The sequence below is a fragment of the Cephus cinctus genome, unplaced genomic scaffold (assembly GCF_000341935.2).
Source record: "Cephus cinctus unplaced genomic scaffold, Ccin1 Ccin1_scaffold0165, whole genome shotgun sequence".
NCBI lineage: Eukaryota > Metazoa > Arthropoda > Insecta > Hymenoptera > Cephidae > Cephus > Cephus cinctus.
Genome location: NW_014332890.1, coordinates 49,569 through 74,987, shown reverse-complemented (window position 1 = coordinate 74,987; position 25,419 = coordinate 49,569). Strand labels below are relative to the sequence as shown.

The 25,419-nt window shown below is 35.2% G+C and overlaps 3 protein-coding genes and 1 long non-coding RNA gene across 12 annotated transcripts; 3 read left to right on the top strand and 1 right to left on the bottom strand.

Annotated features, from left to right (window-relative positions):
• Positions 1-1,569: 1,569 nt before the first annotated feature.
• LOC107263842 (arginyl-tRNA--protein transferase 1) lies at positions 1,570-4,257 on the top strand (the record flags this gene model as incomplete). The annotated part of the gene is given in 8 exon segments (XM_015731483.1): positions 1,570-1,777; positions 1,970-2,096; positions 2,153-2,286; positions 2,534-2,922; positions 3,001-3,156; positions 3,245-3,417; positions 3,494-3,755; positions 3,819-4,257. Coding segments are annotated over 8 exon segments (1,482 nt in total). The 3' UTR covers positions 3,963-4,257.
• On the bottom strand, positions 4,256-17,099 carry LOC107263841 (sialin). Of its 3 annotated transcripts, none has more exons than XM_025081166.1 (6): positions 16,764-17,099; positions 8,743-9,209; positions 8,294-8,640; positions 7,899-8,218; positions 6,240-6,484; positions 4,256-4,534 (listed from the first exon to the last, which is right to left on the bottom strand). In XM_025081166.1, the coding sequence occupies exons 2-6, from the start codon at positions 9,175-9,177 to the stop codon at positions 4,325-4,327; spliced, it is 1,557 nt and encodes a 518-aa protein (XP_024936934.1). In that variant the 5' UTR covers positions 9,178-9,209; positions 16,764-17,099; the 3' UTR covers positions 4,256-4,324. The 3 variants fall into 3 exon arrangements, with proteins under 3 accessions (XP_024936934.1, XP_015586968.1, XP_024936933.1); XM_015731482.2 differs by lacking the exon at positions 16,764-17,099 and adding an exon at positions 13,047-13,259; XM_025081165.1 differs by lacking the exon at positions 16,764-17,099 and adding an exon at positions 9,376-9,521.
• LOC107263840 (2-hydroxyacyl-CoA lyase 1) lies at positions 11,711-19,840 on the top strand. Of its 5 annotated transcripts, none has more exons than XM_015731479.2 (13): positions 11,711-11,846; positions 15,958-16,079; positions 17,116-17,257; positions 17,357-17,441; positions 17,500-17,681; positions 17,835-18,011; positions 18,173-18,414; positions 18,475-18,660; positions 18,732-18,807; positions 18,868-19,105; positions 19,188-19,295; positions 19,370-19,493; positions 19,555-19,840. In XM_015731479.2, exons 2-13 carry the CDS (start codon positions 16,029-16,031, stop codon positions 19,648-19,650), a joined length of 1,707 nt encoding a protein of 568 aa, XP_015586965.1. In that variant the 5' UTR covers positions 11,711-11,846; positions 15,958-16,028; the 3' UTR covers positions 19,651-19,840. The 5 variants fall into 5 exon arrangements, with proteins under 5 accessions (XP_015586965.1, XP_024936930.1, XP_024936931.1 ...); XM_025081162.1 differs by having other exon boundaries at positions 11,736-11,876; XM_025081163.1 differs by lacking the exon at positions 11,711-11,846 and adding an exon at positions 13,854-13,999.
• Positions 19,841-20,766: 926 nt separating this feature from the next.
• Positions 20,767-24,577, top strand: LOC107263845. 3 transcript variants are annotated; one of them, XR_003058585.1, is made up of 5 exons: positions 20,767-20,881; positions 22,045-22,124; positions 22,202-22,297; positions 22,448-22,598; positions 24,238-24,577. It is a non-coding gene; the product is annotated as an uncharacterized LOC107263845 (long non-coding RNA). The 3 variants fall into 3 exon arrangements; XR_003058586.1 differs by lacking the exon at positions 24,238-24,577 and adding an exon at positions 22,982-23,269; XR_001536773.2 differs by lacking the exon at positions 24,238-24,577 and having other exon boundaries at positions 22,448-22,888.
• Positions 24,578-25,419: the final 842 nt, after the last annotated feature.

Genomic DNA, 25,419 nt, shown 5'->3' with positions numbered 1-25,419 from the left:
AAACAGCCAAGTATCAAGTAACAATCATGATCTGTACGAATGCAAGCAGCACATAAAATACGTCTGCTTGTTATAGGGAATTTCCAGAAACCACAGTATTTTAAAAATATCAAAATACTACCAATTATCTATCGGAGACAGAAGAGTAACTGGCTGGACAAGGTGCTGTTTACAGAATGATACAAGGGAGTACCTGCCATAATAGAACAATATGGGGCAAATTTGCATCATGCATCGTTTTACATTTTACTAGTTAATGCTCCATCTCACCCATCCGCCATAGAACTTATTTTGATCAGTGACGTATGTCAAGTAATGTATTCACCACCCAACGTCACTTCCCTTGTCCAACCTATGGATCAAGGAGTAATTGAGAAAATGAAAAGGGGAAATGAAAATACAAATGAGAACTTCTATAATCAAAACTGACATTACAAGTATCATATATGTTTTTAAGTAATGGACAATATGAAGCTGTTGCAATCTAATTGCTTAGGCATGGAAATCAGTAACGCAACAAAATATTAACACTATTTGGAAAACCCTTCTTTAGAATAACAATTCCACCACTAAAACCAATCTTAGACAAATATATGTTTATGAAATTGCTACAACAAATTCCAAATGGCAATGAAACAGCCATTGAAGAAGAAACTGAGTAGTTACAAAATTACAACCTTGGATGGTAAATCCTCAATAGAAAAAAACTTGTTTTTGGTATTAAAGGGCTTGACGATAGTAAAAAAGAAAATGAAGAAGTAGAAATGACTGCGAATAATATTTTAGAGAGATTGGTGGAGTCTTGAGAATTGGTACCAAACTTGGAAGTGTACATACACAGGAACAAATTACTCTGTTTCAAGCCATTCTTGCTTTAGCTGTGGCAGACGTTTTTTCAAAACAAAAAACCTACTATTGATACACTTATGATCACAAACAAATCTTCTGATTTAGAAATAACAATCTCTGATTAACATTTGTAATAGTATTGTGCCACCTAGTTTACTGACGTTTTATTCTTTTACCCTTTTTCTTAATAGTAGATTCCCACACAACACAAAATATCTGAATTATATCTGCAATGTCCTTCTGACGTCCGGTTGAAAAATGCTGTGCGTAATACATCCTGTAGTCGTCTTATACAGATGTTCTTAAACACGACGCAGTATGATATCTTTAGAATGTCGTTTTAATGTCGGCATTTATATTGTCCATTATTGGTTCCTACCATTTATTATTATTATTATATATTTTATAGTAATTAACTACAATACCTTTTAGGAACCTTACACGCATGTTATCGTCAATAGGTAGTTTGTTTTATCTTAGTTTCTACATTTGTTAAAAAGTGCATACATTCATTGAATGTTTTTTAACCTATCCGCAGATGCGCCATTTCTAGAGCGTCTAACTTTCATTGTGTATCCATGGAGACTAGATATATATAATCTACATGGCTTCTATATCTATATATAGGTTAGTTATTGACAACAGCGACGCCATCGGCGAAATAGTGAATTTCTTATTTTCGACGCATTTCTGGTGTCGTTTTTTCGTTGACTCTATTAGAGATGGGACTCCTCTACTCTAGTCTCCATGACAGGGAATATCAAGTGGAATTCTAATAAAAATTGTAACTTGAATTTATACGGATATTAAAAATACTTACTGGTTGCAATAATGCCTAGAGAATGCTATAGTATTGTGGAGTACTTTGCTGAACGTGAGAAACACAAGTGCGGTTACTGCAAGGCTGTTAATACTAATCTTAATTATGGTGAGATATATCTTGCAGGTTATATTATTGTATTCAATTATTTTTCGGTTTCAAAGAATATTTGTAGAATATTATTGTTGCATTGTATATATAAAACTGAACAAGAATATGAATATGATATTGATAAATTATTATGGTATTAGCTTTGAAACTATCCACCCCAAACCATTAAACTATCATTTAATCAATTAGGAATGTGGGCACACTATTTGACAGTTCAAAATTATCAAGACTTAATTGATCGTGGATGGCGACGCAGTGGAAGCTATCTTTACAAGCCAGTGATGGATCAAATTTGTTGTCCTATGTATACTATTAGGTATGTGGTATGCATAAACTATATGAAGTTAAGATTTAGAAGCATGTTGTTTTCAGATGTGATGCACCAAATTTTAATATTTCTAAATCACAGAAGAAGATTCTGAAGCGTATGGCAAAATTTTTGCATAACGAACTCAAGAATGAGTCAATGGATACTAGTGATATCGTTAAACTGGATGGTCGATTAGGTAATGTCTGCAACAAACATTGTTTCCTATTTTTAAATTAGAATCTGCATGACACACTCCTGATTGAAACTTTAACTAGCTCCCAAAATCAACCTCTATAGGCACTGAATCTTAATTAGAACACCAATTGGACCTTGAGTTGAGATTCTAACCGAATGTAGTCAACGTTAAAACAAACATTCAAGAATTGCCATTGTTGATTATCTTATTGGAACTCCAATTGGTCCTAGAACTATTTCCATTTCAGACACCAGTGGCATTGAAATTTCGAACTATATAAAACCAGCAAATCAAGTCCAGAAAAATATAGAAAAGTTCAGCATAACTACAGCAGAATCTGAATTGGAGAGACGTCTCTCACCTCAGCCAATGTGTTCAAAACTAAAAAAAAGTACTGAAGTCACTTCCAGTGAAGGATCCTTGACTATATCTAATATTACTCCAGAATCTGGAAAACATCCAGTTAAAAAGGCTAAACAGTTGCGTTTTGAACGGAAATTGAAGAAACTAGCAGCACAGGGAAAGTCTGTTAAAGAGATAGAAGATATCACAAAACAGACTTTACAGGCTCGAGTTAATATTAAATCTCTGGAAGAATTGTTTGATGAAGTTCATGTTGGGTCAAATCGATTGGAGGTATTTCAAAATAAATTAAATCTAAAGTTTTAACTGTTTTACAATGTTTTAATACAAATTTTACAATCTGATTAATAGATGAAGCTAGTGCGCGTCATGTCCGAGGAATTCCTGAATACTTTAGATGTTACCGTTAATTTGTACAAAGAATATCAGATGGCTATACACGGCGATCCACCTGAGAAATGTGATAAAAAAACATTTTTCAACTTTCTTGTCAAGAGTCCATTACAGGTATTTTTGTAAAATTGTATTAGTGTATATTTTATATAAATTTTATATTTATTTTACTGAATACTTGCGAATTTCTATTATTCTGAAGCATTGGAACCCAAAAGATGGACCACCTAAAGGTTATGGTTCGTTTCATGAACAATACTGGCTGGATAATAGACTTATTGCTGTTGGTGTAATTGATATATTGCCATTATGTATATCAAGTGTTTATTTTTTCTATGACCCGAAACTTCATTCGCTCTCTCTGGGTACATTTAGGTTTGTTAATTACCTCATTTGTCATATTTTACGTTTCAATACAGTTTTACTTTAAATAAATATTACTTGTTGGCAGTTCTCTGAGAGAAGTCTACTTGACTAGACAACTTAACAAAATATCATCGAATCTCAAATTCTATTACATGGGGTTCTATATTCACACATGTCCAAAAATGAGATATAAAGCCAAAATCAGACCTTCAAAGCTTCTGTGCCCAGAAACTTATGTGTGGTGCGACATTGAAAAATGCTTACCTAAATTAGATAAGCAGAAGTATTGCAGATTAAATGAAGATATCGACGGTATTGATGAAACTGGCATTGTAAACATTCAAAAGGTAAAAAAAGAATATAGTTACATTTCATATGAGATCACATTAATATAATTCTTGTACCTATAGGTTTCAGTTCTTTATCGTGAAACCATTATGCTATATCCCTCGTATAGCCAGAGGTCAAAAGTTAAGGATGAAGATGAAGTACGTGAATATGCTGCATTAGTTGGAATGAAGTGTGCACAAAGTTTGCTACTATATCGTTCTTAAAATCGAAAATCATGAAATATTGAATGTCAATCAAAAACTAAATCAACCAGTAAAAACGTATATCCAATCGGGAGCAATAAGACTCGTCATGCTTGAACAGTTTAATTTAAAAAAACTCCAAATGTTCGCTCTGAATAACATCCTACTTTTTCTATGTCCAGTAAAACTGTTTCTATGGATTTTATACAAATTTTTAAAACATAGCGACCATTTTCAAATCGAAACAGTCTTGTTGATGAGTCGTCAACTCACGAAATGCACCACAGTCCAAGTTGAATTAAATCATATTAGAATTTAAAAAACATGCAAGATATAATTTATTCCTTTAGGGTAAACAAACATAGTATTCTCTATTTTGTCGCCTATGTCTTAATGTCAGATGGTTGTACTTTCGTCCCTGTCGGTGTAGTTGTCTCGGCACCAGCTTCAACCTCAGTGTCTGTGCGTTTTGCTGGTGCAATTTCGTTCCAACTTTGAACTTGACCACTTCCTCCAAGTATAAAAATAAGCATGCATAGTATACACACCGCTGCACCAATCCAGAAAAGTATTTGCCACTTATTAATGGGATTCTGCAAGTGAAAAAAATATACAGTAAAATCGTAACAAAAATGTAGTTTTACAGTAGAAAATAATAATGGAGAGCATGAATAAAGAAATCATCATAGCGTTATTAAACTACAAGTCAGACATGGCTATTTAACAATTCATGATGGCGTATAAAATATGCATTAATGTAGTAGTATCAAAACATGATTAATAAATTAATATCCCTGAACATTTCTTAAATTATTTAAATTATTACATAAACTAGTGCAAAATAGCAGAATTGCTGTATGTTAAAGTAATATGCTAAAAAGTTTACCCTACATTTTTTAATGCCTAATCGAAAGAGCATGATCAGCTGTGTCTGCTGGCTCAAATTAAATTTTTTTTTACCGTCTAATTAAAAGGATATAAATTAGTAAACTTGGGCAAAATTAAGGTGGTGGGGAAAAAATAGTTGTATTTAGTCAGATGTACTTAATTTTCGCGAAAGTTAGCAAGTTAACCGATGCATTAGAATATATTTCCAGATAGCTAGATACTTGAGGCGTTTACTGTAAAAAAAAATAAACATCATTTACCATATACATATTGAGAAATTATTGTTAAATAAAACGCATGCGACGGCTATCTCTCTCTTTCGCATATTTTTTTCCCTATCCGTAAACGCTAGGGAACGAATGGCGGTGCAGATTTGGGCGTTCAGTAAGTATTATGATTAATTTATCAGAATAATTATTATTTGCCAGTATTAAATTCATATTTTTAATATACTTTTTTATTTTTTAAATGAAATTTAACAAATTATATATGGCTATTGATTTGACTTCAGTTAAACTCTACCATACTACCTTAAGAATTTCAAATTAAAATAATACCTGTGCGTTATGAGAATTGCTTTGTAATTATAAACTGCTGAGGAACTAATGAAAGACTTAAATAGTTGATAGGCTTGTGGGTACTTCTCGTACTACATGTTATATTAGGTAGAGAACAAAAAATACACACATGCCTCCCACAAGCTAAAAAAGTCATGGATGCAGATGCGTTCAACTGTGTAGAAAAAAGCAATGATTTATATTATGTCACATGCTTGAAAGGTGTTGCATTTCTTTGTGATTACGATGAAGCATGACTGACACGATTCCTCAGTACTGCCCGTACTATGAATGATGCGACATAGTACAAGGCTAGACTGGGGATTCGGGACTGTCGTTAGTATAGCAATGCAAAGGTGATTTTCGAATGAATATGGTAACATTTTCATTATCCTAATCTCAATAGTGTCATTCAATTCATTTATTGCTGATAAGATAAATCAGCAGAATTACAATGATTGTTATTATTCAAATGAGTATAGGTATTATCTTTAGCAAGATTATTATACGCTTTTTGAAAACACGAAAATGGAATTATGGTCAACAGGAAACTTCTATACTTCTATAAACTTTTAAACCAATTATGAATTACAAAAACATCAATTTCCAATTAAATACGATATTATAAATCGATAATGGATCGTGTTAACACATTGCGGACCAGACATTTAATTGCTATAACTATAGCCAGTAGCCTGGTATATTTTTGTTAAATAGTAAATGCGAGATATCTCGTCATTGTCCTCTAACGGTGGAATACGAAACGCAAGATATCTCGTCATCAGTTTGTAATGTGTCAATTGCAAACACAATAATGTTAAACATTAAACATATGTGATTCAAGTATACTTACTCCGTATCTGCCAGCGATGGCTTCTACCATAGGTGGAATTATCATTCCAGTGGTACAGCCTATCGTGTTCATGATTCCGTAAAGAAAACCAGCAAAATTTGGCGACAGGTCTTGATTATTCGAAAGATTCGAAATACTGGCAGCACCATTAAATCCAAGCGCAAGAACCAAAAAGAAATTTGCCCAAACAAAGGAGCAGCCCAAATAGCCAACCGCAATAAGGCAAATACCGGGTATTAGATGGGCTGAAATATATATACAAAAAATACGTCAAGTATTATTACAATTCCATGATGTCCACATACGTGCAACGCACAGAAAGTAACGGTTACATATGAGGAATCTTATTCAGAGTTTCCTTATTCAAGGATATAAGAGTTATAAAACACCTGACGTACGTAGCTATCCCAGACATTAAAAAAATCATTACATTTTTCAATTCTGAACAAGATGTCTAAAAAGTTAATCATAAATTATTCAAATTGAGCAGTTAAAGAATTCTTATGCGGTGATATTAGAACTGGTTAAAACGATATAATTCAAAAGTCGAAAAGAGTTCTTTCGCAAATTGCAAAACTTTTAAGCATATATAAAGAACGTTGGCGACAGATTAAGGTATTACTACGGACCGAAAAATAACAAAAGTTTCAATGTAAGATTTGAACAATCCAGCGTCAACTTTTGAACTGGTACAGTTCACTCACACACGCCCATCCCTGCATCGATAGGCACACACTAATGTACATTGGATGTAGTAGTGTATACGTATATACACCGAATACAGTCTCAAACGCAATGTTGCCGTGACGCTCTTTTGTCTAGCCGTCTTACGAGAGATTTGGTAATAAATATCGAACTTCTTTCATGTCTATCAATAAATCCGATGAGTAAAAAGTTCTGACTAAAAATCTAAAAAATTCCTAATTTTCTCCTTTGCCACATACTAGTTTTTCATCGGAATTACGCGGACGAGTCAAATGCAATAAAAAAAACCATGCGCGTTTTATTGGCCAGGTATAGGGAATACGTGTTACGAGTCCTGACATTAACTCGGAAATACTCGGAAACTGATGAGTGAATCGTGTTAAAAATTTGTAGAGAGATGTACTGCTATACAAATTAGACGTAAAACAAATTTCAGCTCGATTACGCGGTTTTGAGTTTACCGTAGTAATACCTTAACACAATGATATACATGTAATTACGTTTACTTAATTTTATCCTTACTTAATTTTTTTTCGCAATTCCAAATATAAATAGAAACGTGGTTATTATTTTGCCACAAAAGATATCTTTTAGAGTTCCTTAATGGATTTTTACGTACATAATTCATAAAATTAGCCTCAATATGAAATCTCTAAAAGATCTTTTTAAATTTCGTGTTGTCTAGAATTTATTATATCCCTTAGTAGAAAATTATAAAAATGGAAAAATGTAACCGTTACTCTGTGTTCGTTAAACGTCAATACTTATGCAAAAATGTAATATTTTCTAAAAAGACACGAAGGAAAAGATGCAACGTGATCTTATCCCACACAACAAAGCATATCCGTGGGATGTCCTCAAGATATCCATTCGTTCATAGGACCTCCATAGGACATCCGAGAAACATCATTGGGATTCTCATAATTTTATCATCGACATTTTTAATGTACTTACAAAATATAGTTGCTCCTTTTCTCAATGCTGTGATAGAGATGAGTTTACGTTTTTTTATTGTATCGCCAGCCCAACTGAAGAAAAAGCCAAATAACATTCGACCAGCCCATGGCAAAGATGCTATAGCACCACCTTTTGCAAGTTTAAAACCCAGAGCTTTTGTCAAATAGAGCATCATCGCATTTTGATAAAAGAATAGTAGGAAAAGATTTCCAAAGTGGCACATTATTAGACTCCAAAATGGAATTGATGTGAATATCTGCTTTACGGGTGTTTGCTTTAAAGTTGGTTTTTCCTGTCGCACTATTCCCATTTGAGAACTATAATTAAGTAATGATTATACCTATACATCAAGATAAAATGCGAAAAAAAAAACTGAAAGAAATTGTATTTACTTTAATATATATTCCTTCTCTTTGGTCGAAATACCTGGATGTTCATTTGGTGTATCATACGCTAGTAATGCCCAAAAACCAATCCAGACAAACATCAATAATGATGGCAAATACCATCCCATTTCCCAATTGATATCACCTGCTATACCAGCAATCATGGGGTAGGTAAGCATCGTGCCAAAAGTACCTCCAAGCAAAGACCAAATGAAACGCTGTTTTTCATCAGGCGGAGCCCATTTTGCTACCATCGTGTGACACGCAGGAAAAGTCACACCTCCCGTAAAGCCTATGATCACCCGTGACATCAGTAAAACTCCCCAATGAGCATGCGCCAGAAGAGGAGTGATCTTAAAATAATTGAACAAATGTTGAAACTCTGAATTTCATATGGTCAGTACCAAGAACCAAGAAGGTAAACAATACAATAGAAAAATTTAAGATAAACTCACTAGAGAGATTAAAGCGGCCAACAGCGCGGTCCATAGAACAGCCCTCTTGGGCCCTAATTTTAGTGCCATAATACCACCGATGAAATTACCGGGAACATTTCCATAACTGTACGCTGCTATTAGTTGACCCCTGACCTCTGGCGACCAGTCGAAAGGCTCCCCTGAGAACAAATATGCTCTAGGTTCAATTTCCAGAGCTTTATTATCAGATGCCCTGGATAATCGTTTAAGGTGTATGGAATCTTTCTCATTGGTAATCCATGTATAGAGATAATTATCGTCATCCAGAAATCGCCGTTTTCTGTTGGAACTATCGTCGTCTTGTACGCAAGCACCAGAAGTGCTGTTCTCAGATTGGCTGATGATCATTGGCACTGCCAAAATTGGCATTTGTAATCGTAACATGTAACTGGTCCAACAGTTGATGAATAGCATTACACATATCACAACTCGTGTGGGAATCCATTCTGCAAACATATATTCAACTATTTTTTTTCTGTTTGTACATCACGGTTGGCGAGCTTTTTTATGACATTCTCATGACATCCAAAATATTCGTTTAAGCCTGCCTTCCACAATATAAGGATAGGTTATTTCTGTCTTTTTAAAAATTCTTAGAAATACATTACTAACGTAATAATTTCCAAAACATTCCGCTACGCAGATCTGAAACTTTTTTTAGGAAATACCTTTGCTTCTGAGTGAAAAAAAGATGATTGCCTTGCAAAATATCTTGTTGGACTGTCCGATATTTTTTAAGAAATAAATACAGATATTGCCATGCCAACAGCAAAATTTTATCGAAAATTAATACTACGTGTGTTGTTTCAGAGCAAAAATGACAAAGATGTTCAAAATATAGAATTCAATTACGTTAGACGATGAAAACCACCTTCACAAACGCGATTTCTTATCACGCTTTTAAAAAACTTTTAAATCGACTGATTGTTCAGGTGTGAATGAGATTGTTTGAATTCTTTTTAGGGCACCTGGAGCATTTTCTCAACTCAAATGTTATTCGTTGAGTTTAAACTGTGACATAGTACCAGATCGGCCACCTTATGTAACAAATAATGCAGCAACTTCACTGTCTACGTAGCAAGCACAATATTACATTTTAAATGTGCATGTTATTTCTAATTTCCCACTCATTTTCATAACATCTATATAACAGCGTTGTTACGCTGACGTTATGTATGTAAGATAAGTAAATGGCCATTACTTAGGCCATTCTACAATGCAATATAATAAGAAATAAGAAATAAGCAATAAGATCTTCATTTGATATTTACGTAATTCCATTGGATCTTCCAATCAAGAAGGAGAAAATCGTTTTTAAAACCGAGCGTTTACTAAGTCTCTACGATTTTTATGACGTCTTGGACATAGCAACGATACGGAAGCGGGTTGCTAGGGTCGCTAAAGATTTGACAGAGCACGAAACGTTGCATGCTCCGTTCCGTAATTTATAACGGCTTACGTTAAAAATACGTAGCAACGATACGGAAGTAGTTGCTAGGGTCGCTAAGGATTTGACGGAGCACGAAACGTCATTGTCAAATGTCATTACCTGTCACCTGTCATTACCAGCTCTATAGACGAGGTTATTATCAATATCGTTAGAGAAATGAAATTTCTCTACGATAAAAGTCATCGTGACTTTAAAAATGAAGTAATGATTTACTTATCTGTATGAATAAACGCATACACATTTTTTTTTATATTTATATATTGACAGATAATGACAGGTGACAGGTAATGACATTTGACAATGACGTTTCGTGCTCCGTCAAATCCTTAGCGACCCTAGCAACTACTTCCGTATCGTTGCTACGTATTTTTAACGTAAGCCGTTATAAATTACGGAACGGAGCATGCTCGATGTTACTCATCACGTTTCGTGCTCCGTGAAGTCCTTAAAGACCCTAGCAACCGCTTCCGTATCGTTGCTATGTCCAAGACGTCATAAAAATCGTAGAGACTTAGTAAACGCTCGGTTTTAAAAACGATTTTCTCCTTCTTGATTGGAGGATCCAATGGAATTACATAAATATCAAATGAAGATCTTATTGCTTATTTCTTATTCCTTTTTTTTTTTTATTATATTGCATTATATAATGGCCTTTATAAGTAATATGCATGTTACATATGTACATTGTTACATTGTGTTTGCTGAGTAGTTCTAATAAATATAAACATGTGAAGTGTGACGTCATATACATTGCACCTAATGGGAAATGCACGTGAGAATTTTATTTGGATTTGAATCTATTTTCCCCTAAGGTTTTCTTTCCAAAAACGTACACTTTGTACCTTAGTATCAACTCTAAGATCGATCAAAAGATTATGAAAATGATACGCAAGTTTTGACATTACTAAATATTGGGGCAAATAGGTAGGATCGCACGAAAGCATACGGTGGCATCTGGTACATTCGCCGTTGTCAAAAAACAATAAGACGCTCTCACATATTCCATGCGGTCTTGCTTAATTATTTTTCCAAACGCGGAACTAATTAAGAACATTTTTAGCTACACAAACACACGAAAACAGGTGTTTTTCTTTTAACGACACTCTGACACGAGTATGCTTTCTTTAAACGATGAAATCCTACCTGTTTAACATTAGTAGAATAAAGAAGTTGAATAAAGGAGAAATTGTGTCGCGAGTATGTTTAAATCTGCCAACTTATATCCCAAAAGAAAAACACCCAACATATATTTCGTACCCACTATGCCCAATAGCTATCAAGCATGAAGTCTCATGACGCTGGTCGCCATTATTAAAATCTCCTTGGTGGTTACTTTGGAAGTACAGTGGAATCTTGCATTTTTTAATCAGTCGAGACCGTGCTACCTCTTAAATTTTAAGTTCCCCTTCAGTTCTCACTCTCGATTTTCCTATCTCTGCGCATGCGTCTTTCGTTGCGCGTAGATATAGCCGTGTATGGATAAACTCTATTGTGCTTAAGCCTGCGGACTGCGACTCTGATTTGTGGAAATCACAGCATAGTGGCAGAGCTGATGACGCTGAAACTGGTAGACGGACCTGGCAGACGGAGCCGCGCGGCGAGCAATAGGTTCTGAATGCGACTGTACGCGACTGTACGTATACGAGCTACGCTCGGTACAATGGCAAGTTTGTAATTTTTTTTGTCACTAATAAAGGCCGTCAACGGGAAAAATCATAGTACGTTCTATTCGTCTGGGTGTACAGAATATTCGTGTAAATTCACGGGATCCTAAGATCATGCGTGTAAAAGTTATACACAGTTTTTTAAGTGTGGCTATTGTAGGAGGCGCACGGACATGCAGATCTGTAGATTTTATTTAACACCACAAAATCATTTATATATTTTCTAGATATTTACATATTGTCTATATATATCTAAAGTTATTTCATTTACGTATTTGGTTTTTTTTAATGACTCTTATGGGCTTGTAGATTTAATGTATGGGTATCACACCGTTAACGTTTAAACTATTAAAAGAAAAGTGTAATAACGAATGACAATATAAGCTTAAACGTTCATTACTTTCAAATTGTATTGAGTGCAAGATCGTACATGCTTACATTTTTTTTCAGCAGTTTTTATGTACTATACTAACGATATATTCAACATTATAATCCATTGTATACGTGATTATATTATTATATGACAATGATAATGGAAAGCGTTTAAAAATTCAAGAATCCAAATAATTGTTACCGTCGTGATAGGCCAAATACACGTTATAAATGCCAGATGAATCTTGCAACAATCGTACTCAACTTTTCAAGGTCGCCAAGTAGCCAAAAATATATAACGAACTTAATGGCGTTAAAGGGTACGTCGATAGTGACGATCTTAATTCGTCTGCTATTTTCTTTTAAATATTTTCAACTTTTAAGTGTAGTAGTAAAAATTAATGACTAGTGATCTATAATATAAAGTATAAAGTAATATAATCGAAAGTATATTATTTAAGATTCAAACACAATTGTTAAAAGGAACACTAGAGAATGAAAATATTTTCGATAAGAACATTCGTGAACTCATAAGTATTTTCCATGTCACACGCGAACTAACACAAATTGGACATGTAAAGGTAGATCAATATTTTATCCACCAAAATATTCAACAATGAAATTTTTTTAAGTTGAAACTCTCCTGTTAAAAATAAAATACCACAAACACATTTCATACGCACACCTTTAACATTTCTTGCATTCACTTAAGAAATTGTTATCTTTCTATATCAATTGTTGGTCATGCTTTATTGAATGAATTCAATGAATCTTCAAAAAATAGAAAACCTACTTACTCGGATAAAGCGCCTTACAATATCGCTCCAAAATGGTCATTGTTGTTCTCTTCCTTTCAAATCACAGTAACACATCGAATGTTCATTTGTCGTCGATTTCTCAGCAATAATCATTGAACACTCATTTTGCAACGATCACAGCGCAATGAAAGATGGTGGTCGACTAGCGATATCGAGTCCCCGTTTTGTATATTTATACTGGAGTTTATCTACAATAGGAGGGATGTAAGGGTACTCTTCCCTTAAGTGGGAATTTTCTGAGGCCCAAAACGGATAAACGTTTGACGTCATATTCCTTGCAAAGGGGATACTAGTCGCTAACGGTACAACATTATGTATATGGGATTACTACCTGAACATTGTATACCATTTTTAATCCACTCAGTACTTTCCATTTTCAATTACGAACCCTTAAAAGTTTTGTCCAGAAATTCCAAAAATAATTGACAGGAAAAATGATTACAGATAGAGTAGGTATATAAAAATATACACTAAGATGTTAAGGGTTGTTTTAATCAGTTTTGCTAGACATTATAATATTCCGTTATATAGCGCCCTGAAGGTGTTGCTGATACCTCAAGACAATGTAACTGCTTATTAGAAATTCCCCGTAAATTTCAGTAGCAAATTTTCAGTTAAATATTCCTTAGAGGTAATACTATTAGATATGCATGGTACTAGGACGATAACATTTTACGAGCTCTTTTTTAATTGCAGCCCCGGCTGCTAGCGAACCAACATGCAGATAAGAATTAGTACAGTTGCAAATATTCCAAATGTAGCCGTATTAACTCTTATCCGCCTAGTATTACCTTTTAATTTGTATCGGAGGAAATCTGATGAACAAATGAAAAATTCCTAACTTTTAATCACACGGCAAAAGGAATTTATGGAAAAAGTTATATAATTCAACATACCATCGTTCCATTACTTAATCCGGGGAGTTTTAATCGGTGATAAATTAATAATAATAATCAAGAGTAATATCAGAAAAGTGTACAGTAATTTCGAACTTATCAAATCCCCGTGTACTACTTCGTTTATTTGTATTATTTTTTGGATAAAGACTCTGGATAGATGTAATCGAAGAGCATCCGATTTTTCATCATTGTAGAATGAGAGAATACCAATCTTTTGGCAAAATAACGAAATGTAGACTAGATAATAATGTATGCGTATGTTATATTTCAATATTTTAGAATCAGTTTCATAGCACAGCTTTAAATACGCATAAACATTGTTATACGTCTGTGCACTGTGACTGGTGTATAATACATAAACTGCAAAGAAAACGAAATATTTGTAAAAATTATTATATTTATTTAAAGCATTTTATCGTGCAATATATTAGTAATATAATAATGTAGAACTATAGTTTCAAGGCAATTCTAAGAGATGAATTATTACTTTCAGTTTATGTGAAATCGGTAGAACTGAGCGCTACAACCGTTAGGTTGGTTTATTAGTGGCAATTACCCCAGTACCCAAAACTGAAAGGCTTTTCCTCCTTAAAATATCTCAGTCGGGCCTAGCTGACAACACAATTCTAGTAAAAGTCCCAACATACCGTTACAATTATTCTTTTATCCAATACCATGTCTAAGAACTTGATAGGTACTTGGTGATTCATAGCCAGATTTTTTAATTGTCTGTTCCGGCTAAGCTTTTCAAATTTAAATATCGTACAGGACTGTAGTGAAGTCTATAACTACCATAAAGCAAATTCATTGTCAATATTCGAAGAAAAGTTTCAAGAGGGTTTCCTACTTAACATTGGGTGGCCAAGATTATCAATGATCTATAAAAAGATATTTTAAAGATCTATTAATGCTTTCAGTTTTGCTTAAAAACAGTTATTTTTCTAAGAATTTGATTGCACTTTCGTAAACATTCTGTACATCCCTGATACATCAATTTCAAAGAACTCGCGCGTTGGCCTTTCCGTTATCATACCAGTTCCTATTTCAAGACGATGGTGTAAGTCATTTAACTTAGAATCTGATTAGAACAGGCCTGATAATTTTAAAGAAGAAAGAAATTACATGCTGAATAACAAATATGAGTTTCGTCATAGGTTTTGTCACATTTAACTAATTTCGAAATCATGCTCATTATAGAATTCAATAATTCTTAGCGACAGTGTCGTCTATTTTCAATGGCAAGCCCGTAAAATGTATTTGAAAACTTATAACGTTTCGGGATATCTTTCAATGACGTAGGTCATAATTGACAAGAATTCAGTCCGTCAATAAACCAAATTCTAAGAATTTGCGTGCAACACTTTTTTTTTGCTTAGAATCCATCAATTTTTTTCTTATGTTGATATCTTAGCACAAGAAATCTACCGTTACCGACTGCAAAGATAAAACATTTGACAAATACCCATACACTGTTGTATCGACTATAAAATCAAATAAAATATTGGAATATTGAAATTAATCATTATCCCGTTAACCATAATGAGGTTATGGAATAGATACAAAATTTTTACTATCTATAACATATAGGAACTAAAGCAAAAGATATACTTCTTGAAAAATATGTATATAAAATTTATCGACATATGGAATATGCAAAATTGTGTGAGGACTCTTTATTATACATTCTCTTATGACCTTTACCATTATCTACCAATTTAAATTAATAATACTTATCTGAATAATTGATTGATGATGAAGCATATAAAAATAATACGCATTCGTTATCATACATACTTAGGTGCATTATAAATTGCCAAAGAAAAAGTATCATTATTCAGTTACATGAGCTAGGCGGAATTACGTGGTTGTTAAAAAAATGTCTATATAAAATAAATCTTAGATATATTTTTATTTTGATGAAAACCCTCAATCGATAAAAGACGTAAATAGAAGATTCACACAGTCAATATCAAAGTTCAACATTGTTGTAGCTGAAGCGGACAGGCGTATTCTTCAAACCTGAGACTCTAAAGGTGCATTTTACAAAAGGGAAAGGTCAGAAATGGGCGAAAAAACTGGAAATCAAATAGTTGCCGAATCCCTCAAGCAACAGGTATTTCTAATCGAATTCTTATTGTTTTTAATATTCTAACTAGAAGATTTCATGACAAATTTCTTCAATACCACACAGTTTTTAGGAAAAACTTTTTTTCTTAAAAATTGAAATAAAAGATCTCTGAAAAATTGGAGTTTGTGTATGAACTACTAGGATTCAATTTAACTGTACTCGACTATATAAAGAATTTCCTTTATTACTGCATTTAAGGTTATGGTGCACGATAAAGTGTAGTGTTGTCAATTCACACGTATTATCTGTTGAAAACTCTAACCTCCTAGATAGCACAAATTAAGAAGGCGTCCGCAAAACATTGTCAAGTTCTATGTCATGGGTTTTGACGTCTTATATTAAAAAAAAAAACGTCTTTCATATACCTAAAGCAAACGTCAAAACTCATGACATAAGACTTTCTGAAGATGTCTTGTCAACATAGTCATAATTTGTGCTATCTGGGTTATTGCACGTAATATATATTAGCAATAATTTAAAGAATGAACATTTAAAAATAATTTGATTATATTTCTAATAATCTTCAAAAATATTATTGTATTTACTATCAGTAAAAATGACTATACATATATCAATGCGCAATGCAAACTATACTAGCTAACGGGGCGCATATTCGTATTTGTTGTCTCAGTTGCACCATTATTCCAAAATATATATTTCTTTTCTTACCTTGTATGGTTTCGTAACAATCGCGTGATTGATAATCTAACTACGTAAAGAACGTATGATTTTATTATGTTACATGACGAGATTAGATGATAACGATGATTCCCGGAAATATTACCGGATACGTTCAAAATTGTTTAAATTCGAAATATTTAAATAATATCAGTCGCTGTATAGAATTTTACTTTGCACCACAATGACAATATTTATCTTTGTACCAGAGATACCTTGTAAGCATTTCCTCCGATATGTATGATATGCTAATATTAATTATTCAAGTCAATTTTATGATCGACCTTATTGATCTACATAGCATATACTACTTTCTAAAATATTTTTATCATTTTCTTTCTAGGGGTTGACTTATGTTTTTGGCATTATGGGTCATCCAGTCATAGAACTGGCGTTATCGATGCAAGTCGCTGGTTTGCAGTATTTAGGGTTTCGTAATGAACAAGCAGCATGTTATGCAGCACAAGGATATGGATATCTAACTGGTATCTGTATTGTTTTATATCATTCTAAAATCATTCATAAAAGTATTTATGTATTATTAAAACTATGTGAAAATTATGAAAATTTCCATCTAATGATAGGAAAACCCGCCGTTGTGCTCTGTGTATCGGGACCCGGCCTTCTTCATGTTATTGGGGGTATGGCCAATGCACAAATTAATTGCTGGTATGCACATCAATAATTAATTATAGTTCGTCCATACATAGTGCATAATATTTTTTAGGCCCGTGCTAGTTTTGGGAGGATCTACTTCGTTGGATCACGAAGGACTCGGTGGATTCCAAGAGTTTCCTCAGGTTAATGCGAGTCGACCTTACTGTAAATATGCAGCCAGACCACCAACAGCTGCTCTTATACCATTGCACGTAGAAAACGCAGTTCGACTTTGTACCTATGGAAGACCCGGTAAGGCCTTCAAAAAATTTGCTAACCTTCACCTTCATATTATTATGGTATCTGTTACAAATATTTTGTTCGCAAAATATTGAAATTGTATCACCCGATTATATTTTGCATTCTGCATCTTAATTCGCATCCATAATTTTATTAATTGTACAGGAGCGGCCTACTTAGATTTACCAGCTACATTATTAACACAAAAAATTGATGAAAGCAAAATATATAACGTCTTATTATGTCCACCACCACCGTTGATTTATCCACAAAATGATCTTATAGAACAAGCTGCAGGAATTCTTGTGAAGGCCAAGAAGCCATTGATTATCGTCGGTAAAGGTTTGTTGAATAAAGTCGTATTGATATATGATTGATATAAATACAATCCATTCGTAACGTTCATTAGTTTGGTGGAAGTATATCAAAACAAATGAATATACATCACTGCAGAAGTTTTTCCAAGATGAATTAATATTGTAATAAATATCGTTTCTAAATAGGCGCAGCTTATGCTAAGGCGGAAGCACAAGTTCGGGACTTAGTATCAGCAACAGATTTGCCATTTCTTCCAACACCTATGGGTAAAGGTGTTGTTGCTGATTCACATAAAAATAGTGTAGCAAGCGCCAGAACACTTGCTCTGCAAAAGTCTGATGTTATTTTATTACTTGGAGCTCGGCTCAATTGGATGCTTCATTTTGGTAAAGCCCCTAGATTCCAGACTAATGTTAAAGTTATCCAGGTTGGTTATATATAAATATGAGTAAAAACAACAAATTTGTGTATGAAAACACTTTTGCAGGTAGATATTTGTGCCGAAGAATTGCACAATTCTGTAACCTCGGCTGTCGGAATTCAAGCCGATTTAAAACCAACCGTTGAATTATTAACGAAAGCTTTAAGAGATCGCAGATTCGTGTTTTCAAAAAATACGCCATGGTGGAAAGAGCTTACTGCTAAGAGCCAACAGAATAAAGAAGTGATTGAAGTAATTATCCTAGTATGAAATCGATCATGAATAACCGTATACAGTAACCAGAATTATTATTTTGCGCACAGAGAATGGCATCGGACTCTTCGTCTCCACTGAATTACTATGCTACCTTTAAAAGTATTCAAGCAGTTCTACCAGCTGGTGAGTATTCAATACTACTTCTTGCCTTAAAGCAATACTTTTATTTTTTTAACTTATCAGATTGTATTATATGCGCGGAGGGAGCGAACACCATGGATATTAGCCGTACGATTCTTCTGAATGAGAAACCTCGTCATCGCTTAGATGCAGGTACGTTTGGTACCATGGGAGTTGGTCCAGGTTTTGCAATAGCAGCAGCACTTTATTGCAAAGATAATTTCCCTGGTAAGAGAGTGATTTGCGTCGAGGGCGATAGTGCGTTCGGCTTTTCAGGAATGGAAATCGAAACTATGTTTAGGTAATATCAGAGTCTTAATCTTGCAACACAAAATTTTTATTTTTTGGGAATATTCATTTATATATGTATTGCTAAATTTCAGATACAAGTTACCAATTATTTTGGTAATTATTAATAATAATGGCATCTATGGGGGTTTGGATGAAGAAACTTTTAGACAAATTCAAGCTACCGGGGAAGCAACGCAAGTGTATGTTATATCAAAATTATGTATTTTGTATTTTTGAAGTTCATAATGCTTTAAGTTGTATTCTTTGGTTTTAGGACTCCAGCATTTTCATTGACATCTGGCACACGTTATGAAAAAATGATGGAAATGTTTAATAGGAAAGGATATTTTTGCACCACAGTTCCAGAAATACATCAAGCTTTTAAGGGTGCTTTGAAGGTAAATATATACGAGAATAATAAAATTTGAAATTAATTTTGAGTCATATGTTTCTTTTCAGATTAAAGATAGTCCTTCTATAATTAATATTATGATAGATCCACAAGCTGATCGTAAAGAGCAAAAATTTAGTTGGCTAACTGAACCCAAACTTTGAAGCATATAATTGAATATTTTAAAATCATATCTGTTTATTACTTTCAAATACAAAACATCATACATATATGTAAATAGTATTCTAAAATGGAATGTATATTGTATTCACATTTTTTAGCTTTTATTTCAATCATGCAAGCACTTTTATTGTAAATATAAGAAGCACTATACTTATTATATTTTTGGATGGGTAATAAAATTGTTTAAAAAAATATAAATTGTTCGATACTATGGCATATTGGACTCTCTTATGGAAACATGATTATTGTTAAAATGACTCATACAAGCCAATTAATTCAACTGCACAACAATTTTAATCCTTTCTGCAATGAGCTCTGGTAGAGAATTCAGTTGACTGCTCTTTATCGTTTTCTATACATTTAAATATTTCATCGGTGTTGATTTGTAAATCCTGAGCAATTTTACCAAGTGTTATATTTGTTATATTCATTGCAGCATAAAGTTTACCTTCAGACTTTACCATATTATTTATTTCTTCCAGCTCCTGCTTTCTGAAATAATTACATAAAAATATTAGAATCTCAACATTTATAACAGAAAATGGTTTATAGACTTTCTGATCATATAAACCTTACATCTTTATCGCTAAGTCATTTATGCACAGAAGGGTATTCCCTATTTCAATTCTAAGAGCAGGATTAGAATGGGAGCTAACATTCATTTTTTCTTTGTTCCATACGATTTTTTACGTTACAATACTTTTTTAAATATCAAATATTAATGTACAATTAAACTATTAAAATTTTTAGGTTACACGAAGGCCTTCCTCCCCTTCCTTTCTTCTTCTTCTTCTTTTATGTATGTTGGCACTAGTTAGGACCCTAGTCCCTTACAAGCGGCCACAAGATTATTACAAAATGGAGCGTTTCTATGGGGTATTTAGCGCGAGTATCCCACGGCGATCTGAAAAAGAGAAAGGATCACCTCGGTGGCCAATCACCGAGGAGATCCAGCCAGCCAGAGCCCGAGGGCTCACAAATCCCCCAATGAGGAAGTAATTCATGCAGGGAGCCAATAAGGAGATAGATAACGGAGCAAGGAGATAATGTTATTGGGATGGATAGTAAGTGTGGAGCCGACGAGGACAACAAGGTTAGTAATAGACTGAATTGTTTATCTAGAGCTTGTAGAACGTAGTTTTAAATAGATATGTTAGCATTGGTGAGAAAGTTGTGTACTGATTCGAGAAATTTAGGGTGCATGCGACTTAGGTAAGAAGCAATAGAGTACGTAACAGGGAGCTTGGCTTTGCGGATAGAAAGGAGTAGTTTAGGCCTGAGGTGTGAGAAACGGCGACAATGCCACAGGACATGGTCAACCGTTTCGGAGCCCCTGCCACATGGACATCGATCGGAGCACAAAATGCCTTTGCCATGGAGACTTTCGGCCAAGTAGTGGTGATTGACTCTGATTCTGGTGAAAACGGTTATAACAGAGCGACTTAAATTGGAGTGTGCGAACCAAGGCGTTTTAGCTGTAGAATAGCAGTGATTAAAGTAAAAAAGTCCCTTTAGATCCTGATGATTCGAGTAGAATGCTAAGCAGGCTTCTGATGCCCAGTTTGATACAACGGGTAGTAGGTCAGTATATGGAAGACTGTGGTTTAAGAATGTACCGTTTGTGATAGCTTTTTTGGCGAGAACATCAACCGTGTCGTTTCCTTGAAGATTCGAGTGACCCGGAATCCAAAAAAGACGGATAGACTGCTCGTTTAAAGAGGCCTGTCTTAGATTTTGTTTGATCAAGTATATGAAATACGAGTGAGATTCGTCCAGATTAAATTACTGCAGGGCTTTCAAGACACTTTTTGAGTCTGAAAAAATAATTGACGTTGCTATTTTCTTGTCTAGGATAAAATTTGTTGCATGATAAATTGCAAGGGCTTCCGCCGAAAATATCGAGGCTTGAGTAGCTATTTTGGCTTGAAAACATATATTGAGAGACGGGCAGTAGACGCTAAAACCTGTAAAAGGGCCATCCGGATTTTTCGAGCCATCAGTATAGAAGGTGTGTGCCAAATGAAAGATTTCACTGAAGCATTTATCGAACTCTTTACTCGGATTTTTTGAGCTTTGGATGGAGAGACCTTCCATTAGACTAATACTTGGAGCGAAGTGTTGTAGTTCATAGTCAAAGTGGTAAGGGAGAGGATGGGGGGAGTTATAGATAACTTTACTGTAATTACGGACAGAGACAAAGGCTTTATAGAGGATGAAATGATGTTTGATCTGGTAAGTTTTGCCATTGTAGGGGAGGTACAATAGATTCGAGAGAAGATGAGTAACAGGATGGGCAGAGTGCGAGAAACATTTTAAGATATATTTCTTCGCTAAGAGGTTGAAACGGATAAGTAGAGGTGGTTCTTTTGTTTCAGCGAGAAGCGCACGGATTGGAATAGATATCCTAAGTCCCAGGCTAAGACGGAGAGCACTGTATTGAACTCGATTAAGTTTCGTAAGTAGATTACCATCGAGGAGAAGGAGAGCCCGACAGCCATACTCTAAGACGCTTCTGATTAGTGATTTGTATAGGAGGAGAAGGGTTGAGGGGTGCGCACCCCACCATGTGGACCTAAGGGCTTTGAAGATGTTAAGTGATCTATTGCATCTCTTAATGGTTTTTCTAAGGTGAGAGTTCCAAGTTAATTTCCTATCAAAGATCAAACCTAGATACGTGGCCTCATTGGAAGCATATATCAGAGCGGTCAGAGCCTATCCTGATATGATGGTCGTTGAAGTCTCGTCTTCTTTTAGAAAATATAACTAATTTTGTTTTAGATGGAGAGATGTATAATCCTAAACTTTCCAAGTATTGGCAGATGGAAGTAACACTAGATTGAACTGCATTGAGACAGTCGGCTAAGTTTTTGGATTTCGAGAGGATGAGAGCATCGTCAGCATATTGCGTGGAAATACAATTCGGATGAAGGTAGTTATTGAGTTCCCTGATATATAAAGAAAAGAGGATGGGACTAAGGGTAAGTCCTTGTGGCAAGCCTTTGTGAGCAGACCTGGAGCCAGTCAGGTTACCATTGATCTTGAAGAAGACGTTCCTTTCTGAGATAATATTATAAATAATACGACAAATGGGTTCGGGTATACCTATAGAACATAATTTACTAATTAAGATGGAGGGAATGACCTTGTCGAAAGCGCCTAAAATATCGAGGAACACTGCAACCGTATATTCGCCCTCAGCGAAACCGTTGTACACTTCAGATGACAATAGTACCAGATTATCCTAAGCGCCTAAAATATCGAGGAACACTGCAACCGTATATTCGCCCTCAGCGAAACCGTTGTACACTTCAGATGACAATAGTGCCAGATTATCCGTAGTAGATCTGGCCTTGCGAAAACCGAACTGCGAGGATGGGATAAGTGAATGGTGTTCAGCCCACCATGAGAGCCTAGCGAGGATGAGACGTTCAAAAAGTTTTAACATACATGAAGCAAGGGCTATGGGCCGGAATTTACCGGGAGTTGATTTTGAAATGAAAAAAACGAGAAACTGGCTCCAGCTCTCTGGTAGTACGGAGTCTGTGAGAAAATCATTGAAAACTGACAAAAGGGCACGACGAACATTGACAGGTAGCCTGTTTCCTTCCTTTCCTTATGGCTGTATCCCCAATGGGGGACATATGCCAGTAAGTGGTCGTAATAATTAAGGTTGGAAGTTTGACAATAGATGGCGATGTACCTTGCGAGACGGGCCTTATTCAACTCAGCGTGAGGGGGCCTAAAAAGTTTATACACTGAATCCGAACAGTGTTGGGCGAAATCCGTATAAATACGCACTTAAGTTTTCATATGAAAACCCATTGGTGAATGGCGCTGGAAGCTAGACGCGAACCTCCAACCTTTCGGTCGTGAATCCGCTACCTTATCCACTGGGCTACGGCCGCCCTCGTATAAATACTCACTTAAGTTTTCATATAAAAACCCATTGGTGAATGCCGCTGGAAGCTAGGCGCGAACCTCCAACCTTTCGGTCGTGAATCCGCTATCCTATCCACTGGGCTACGGCCCCCCCCCCTGTATTGAAACTTATTTAATGCGGAAATTTAAAACAAACCTGAGCTATCGACACTTTAGAACTTGATCTCCACATGTTTAGTGTCTGACATGCCCGAGCTGGACACCAGAGGCGCTGCGGTTAGTGCCGATTTTCCACTGGGCTACGCCCCCCCCCCCCCCCTGGAAGAGTAGGTCCCGTGCATCGACATTAGTACTGGCAGAGAACATATATTACATGGAAGCGTAGGTCCCACCGTCGCGAAGTTAGCGCGGGAAAATCAACATTTGTATGTTTATAATGCTTAAAAAATTGCTCCTTAAATGTTCTATATGTTTCCGTAATTGCTCCAATGCTACTATGCAGTGATTAATAAATATTCATTAAAACAGAAAATTTTCATTTTTATTGAAATTCCAAACAACCGAGCAGATTTTCATATGAATTTCTTGATGAAGTAATTGCTCCCGATTTGCTCCCAATTGCTCCACAATTAGTGTTTTATTTAATTAAAGCATCTTTAAATAATAAATAAAATTTGATTTTCACTTAGCTCGATTGCAACGTGAACATTATGATTGCGAACACACCTATGACAGCTGCGTTCTAAGATCAGCCGAGAGTGCGCGAACATCGTTGCCTCGGTTCATTTTCGAACACACTTGGCCAATTCAGGATTGGTCAATTCCTTTAGATCAGCATTAACTAAACCGGTTCCAGACCGCCGTGTAAACGTACTTTAAGGCCTGTTATCTTCTGCGCGCTTCAATGTATAAACTACGTTTATTTTCAAAATACAAGTATCTGATTGGCTAATAGCACAGTTAAGCCGAGTTTATGCATTGAACCGCGTCGAAGAAAACGAAGCGTAAATCTGTTCAAGCCGCCGTGTAAACGTACTTTAAGGCCTGTTATCTTCTGCGCGCTTCAATGTATAAACTACGTTTATTTTCAAAATACAAGTATCTGATTGGCTAATAGCACAGTTAAGCCGAGTTTATGCATTGAACCGCGTCGAAGAAAACGAAGCGTAAATCTGTTCAAGCCGCCGTGTAAACGTACTTTAAGGCCTGTTATCTTCTGCGCGCTTCAATGTATAAACTACGTTTATTTTCAAAATACAAGTATCTGATTGGCTAATAGCACAGTTAAGCCGAGTTTATGCATTGAACCGCGTCGAAGAAAACGAAGCGTAAATCTGTTCAAGCCGCCGTGTAAACGTAGTCAGGGACCAGAGATGAGTAGGGAGATTGCCAATGAGCCTGTTTTTGATGGTCTCAATTTTTCTCTGGTTTCGGCGCGCCACCTCAGCGGAGGGCCCTCGAAGCAGTTCCACGTTTTTGATTGGTCGTGTATATATAGTAATACTACGCGTGATAATCTGGAGCTGTGTTTTAGCGCGTCGACGCGCCACCTGAACGAGACTCTCAAACTAGTTCCACGTTTTTGATTGGTCGAATGAATTCATGTGTTCCTCGAGATCCACGATTTTAAACTGGGTGAACACTCAAATAGGGAGACTTGAATCCACCCTTTCTTACTGCATATTAATTTAATAAATTCTGCCGATGTTAATTCCCTTAATATCCATATGAAGCTTTGTAAATAGAGTGAGCAAATAAAACTTTAAACAAACCCTCGAACGTGGGTAACTACAGAAATATAAGTTTGCTAAATGATATACCACAATGACTTGATGGCACACGTGCTTGGTGCTGGATTAACGGCCGAGAGT

Coding starts and splice junctions, on each gene's coding strand:
- LOC107263841 (XM_015731482.2), bottom strand. CDS start 13,086: ATGACCATTTTGGAGCGATATTGTAAGGCGCTTTATCCGA. Junction 9,210..13,046: donor TTGTAAGGCGCTTTATCCGA/GTAAGTAGGTTT, acceptor ATATGTTTGCAG/AATGGATTCCCACACGAGTT. Junction 8,641..8,742: donor TGGCCGCTTTAATCTCTCTA/GTGAGTTTATCT, acceptor AATTATTTTAAG/ATCACTCCTCTTCTGGCGCA.
- LOC107263840 (XM_015731479.2), top strand. CDS start 16,029: ATGGGCGAAAAAACTGGAAATCAAATAGTTGCCGAATCCCTCAAGCAA. Junction 17,258..17,356: donor AGGATATGGATATCTAACTG/GTATCTGTATTG, acceptor ATCTAATGATAG/GAAAACCCGCCGTTGTGCTC. Junction 19,296..19,369: donor ACCGGGGAAGCAACGCAAGT/GTATGTTATATC, acceptor CTTTGGTTTTAG/GACTCCAGCATTTTCATTGA.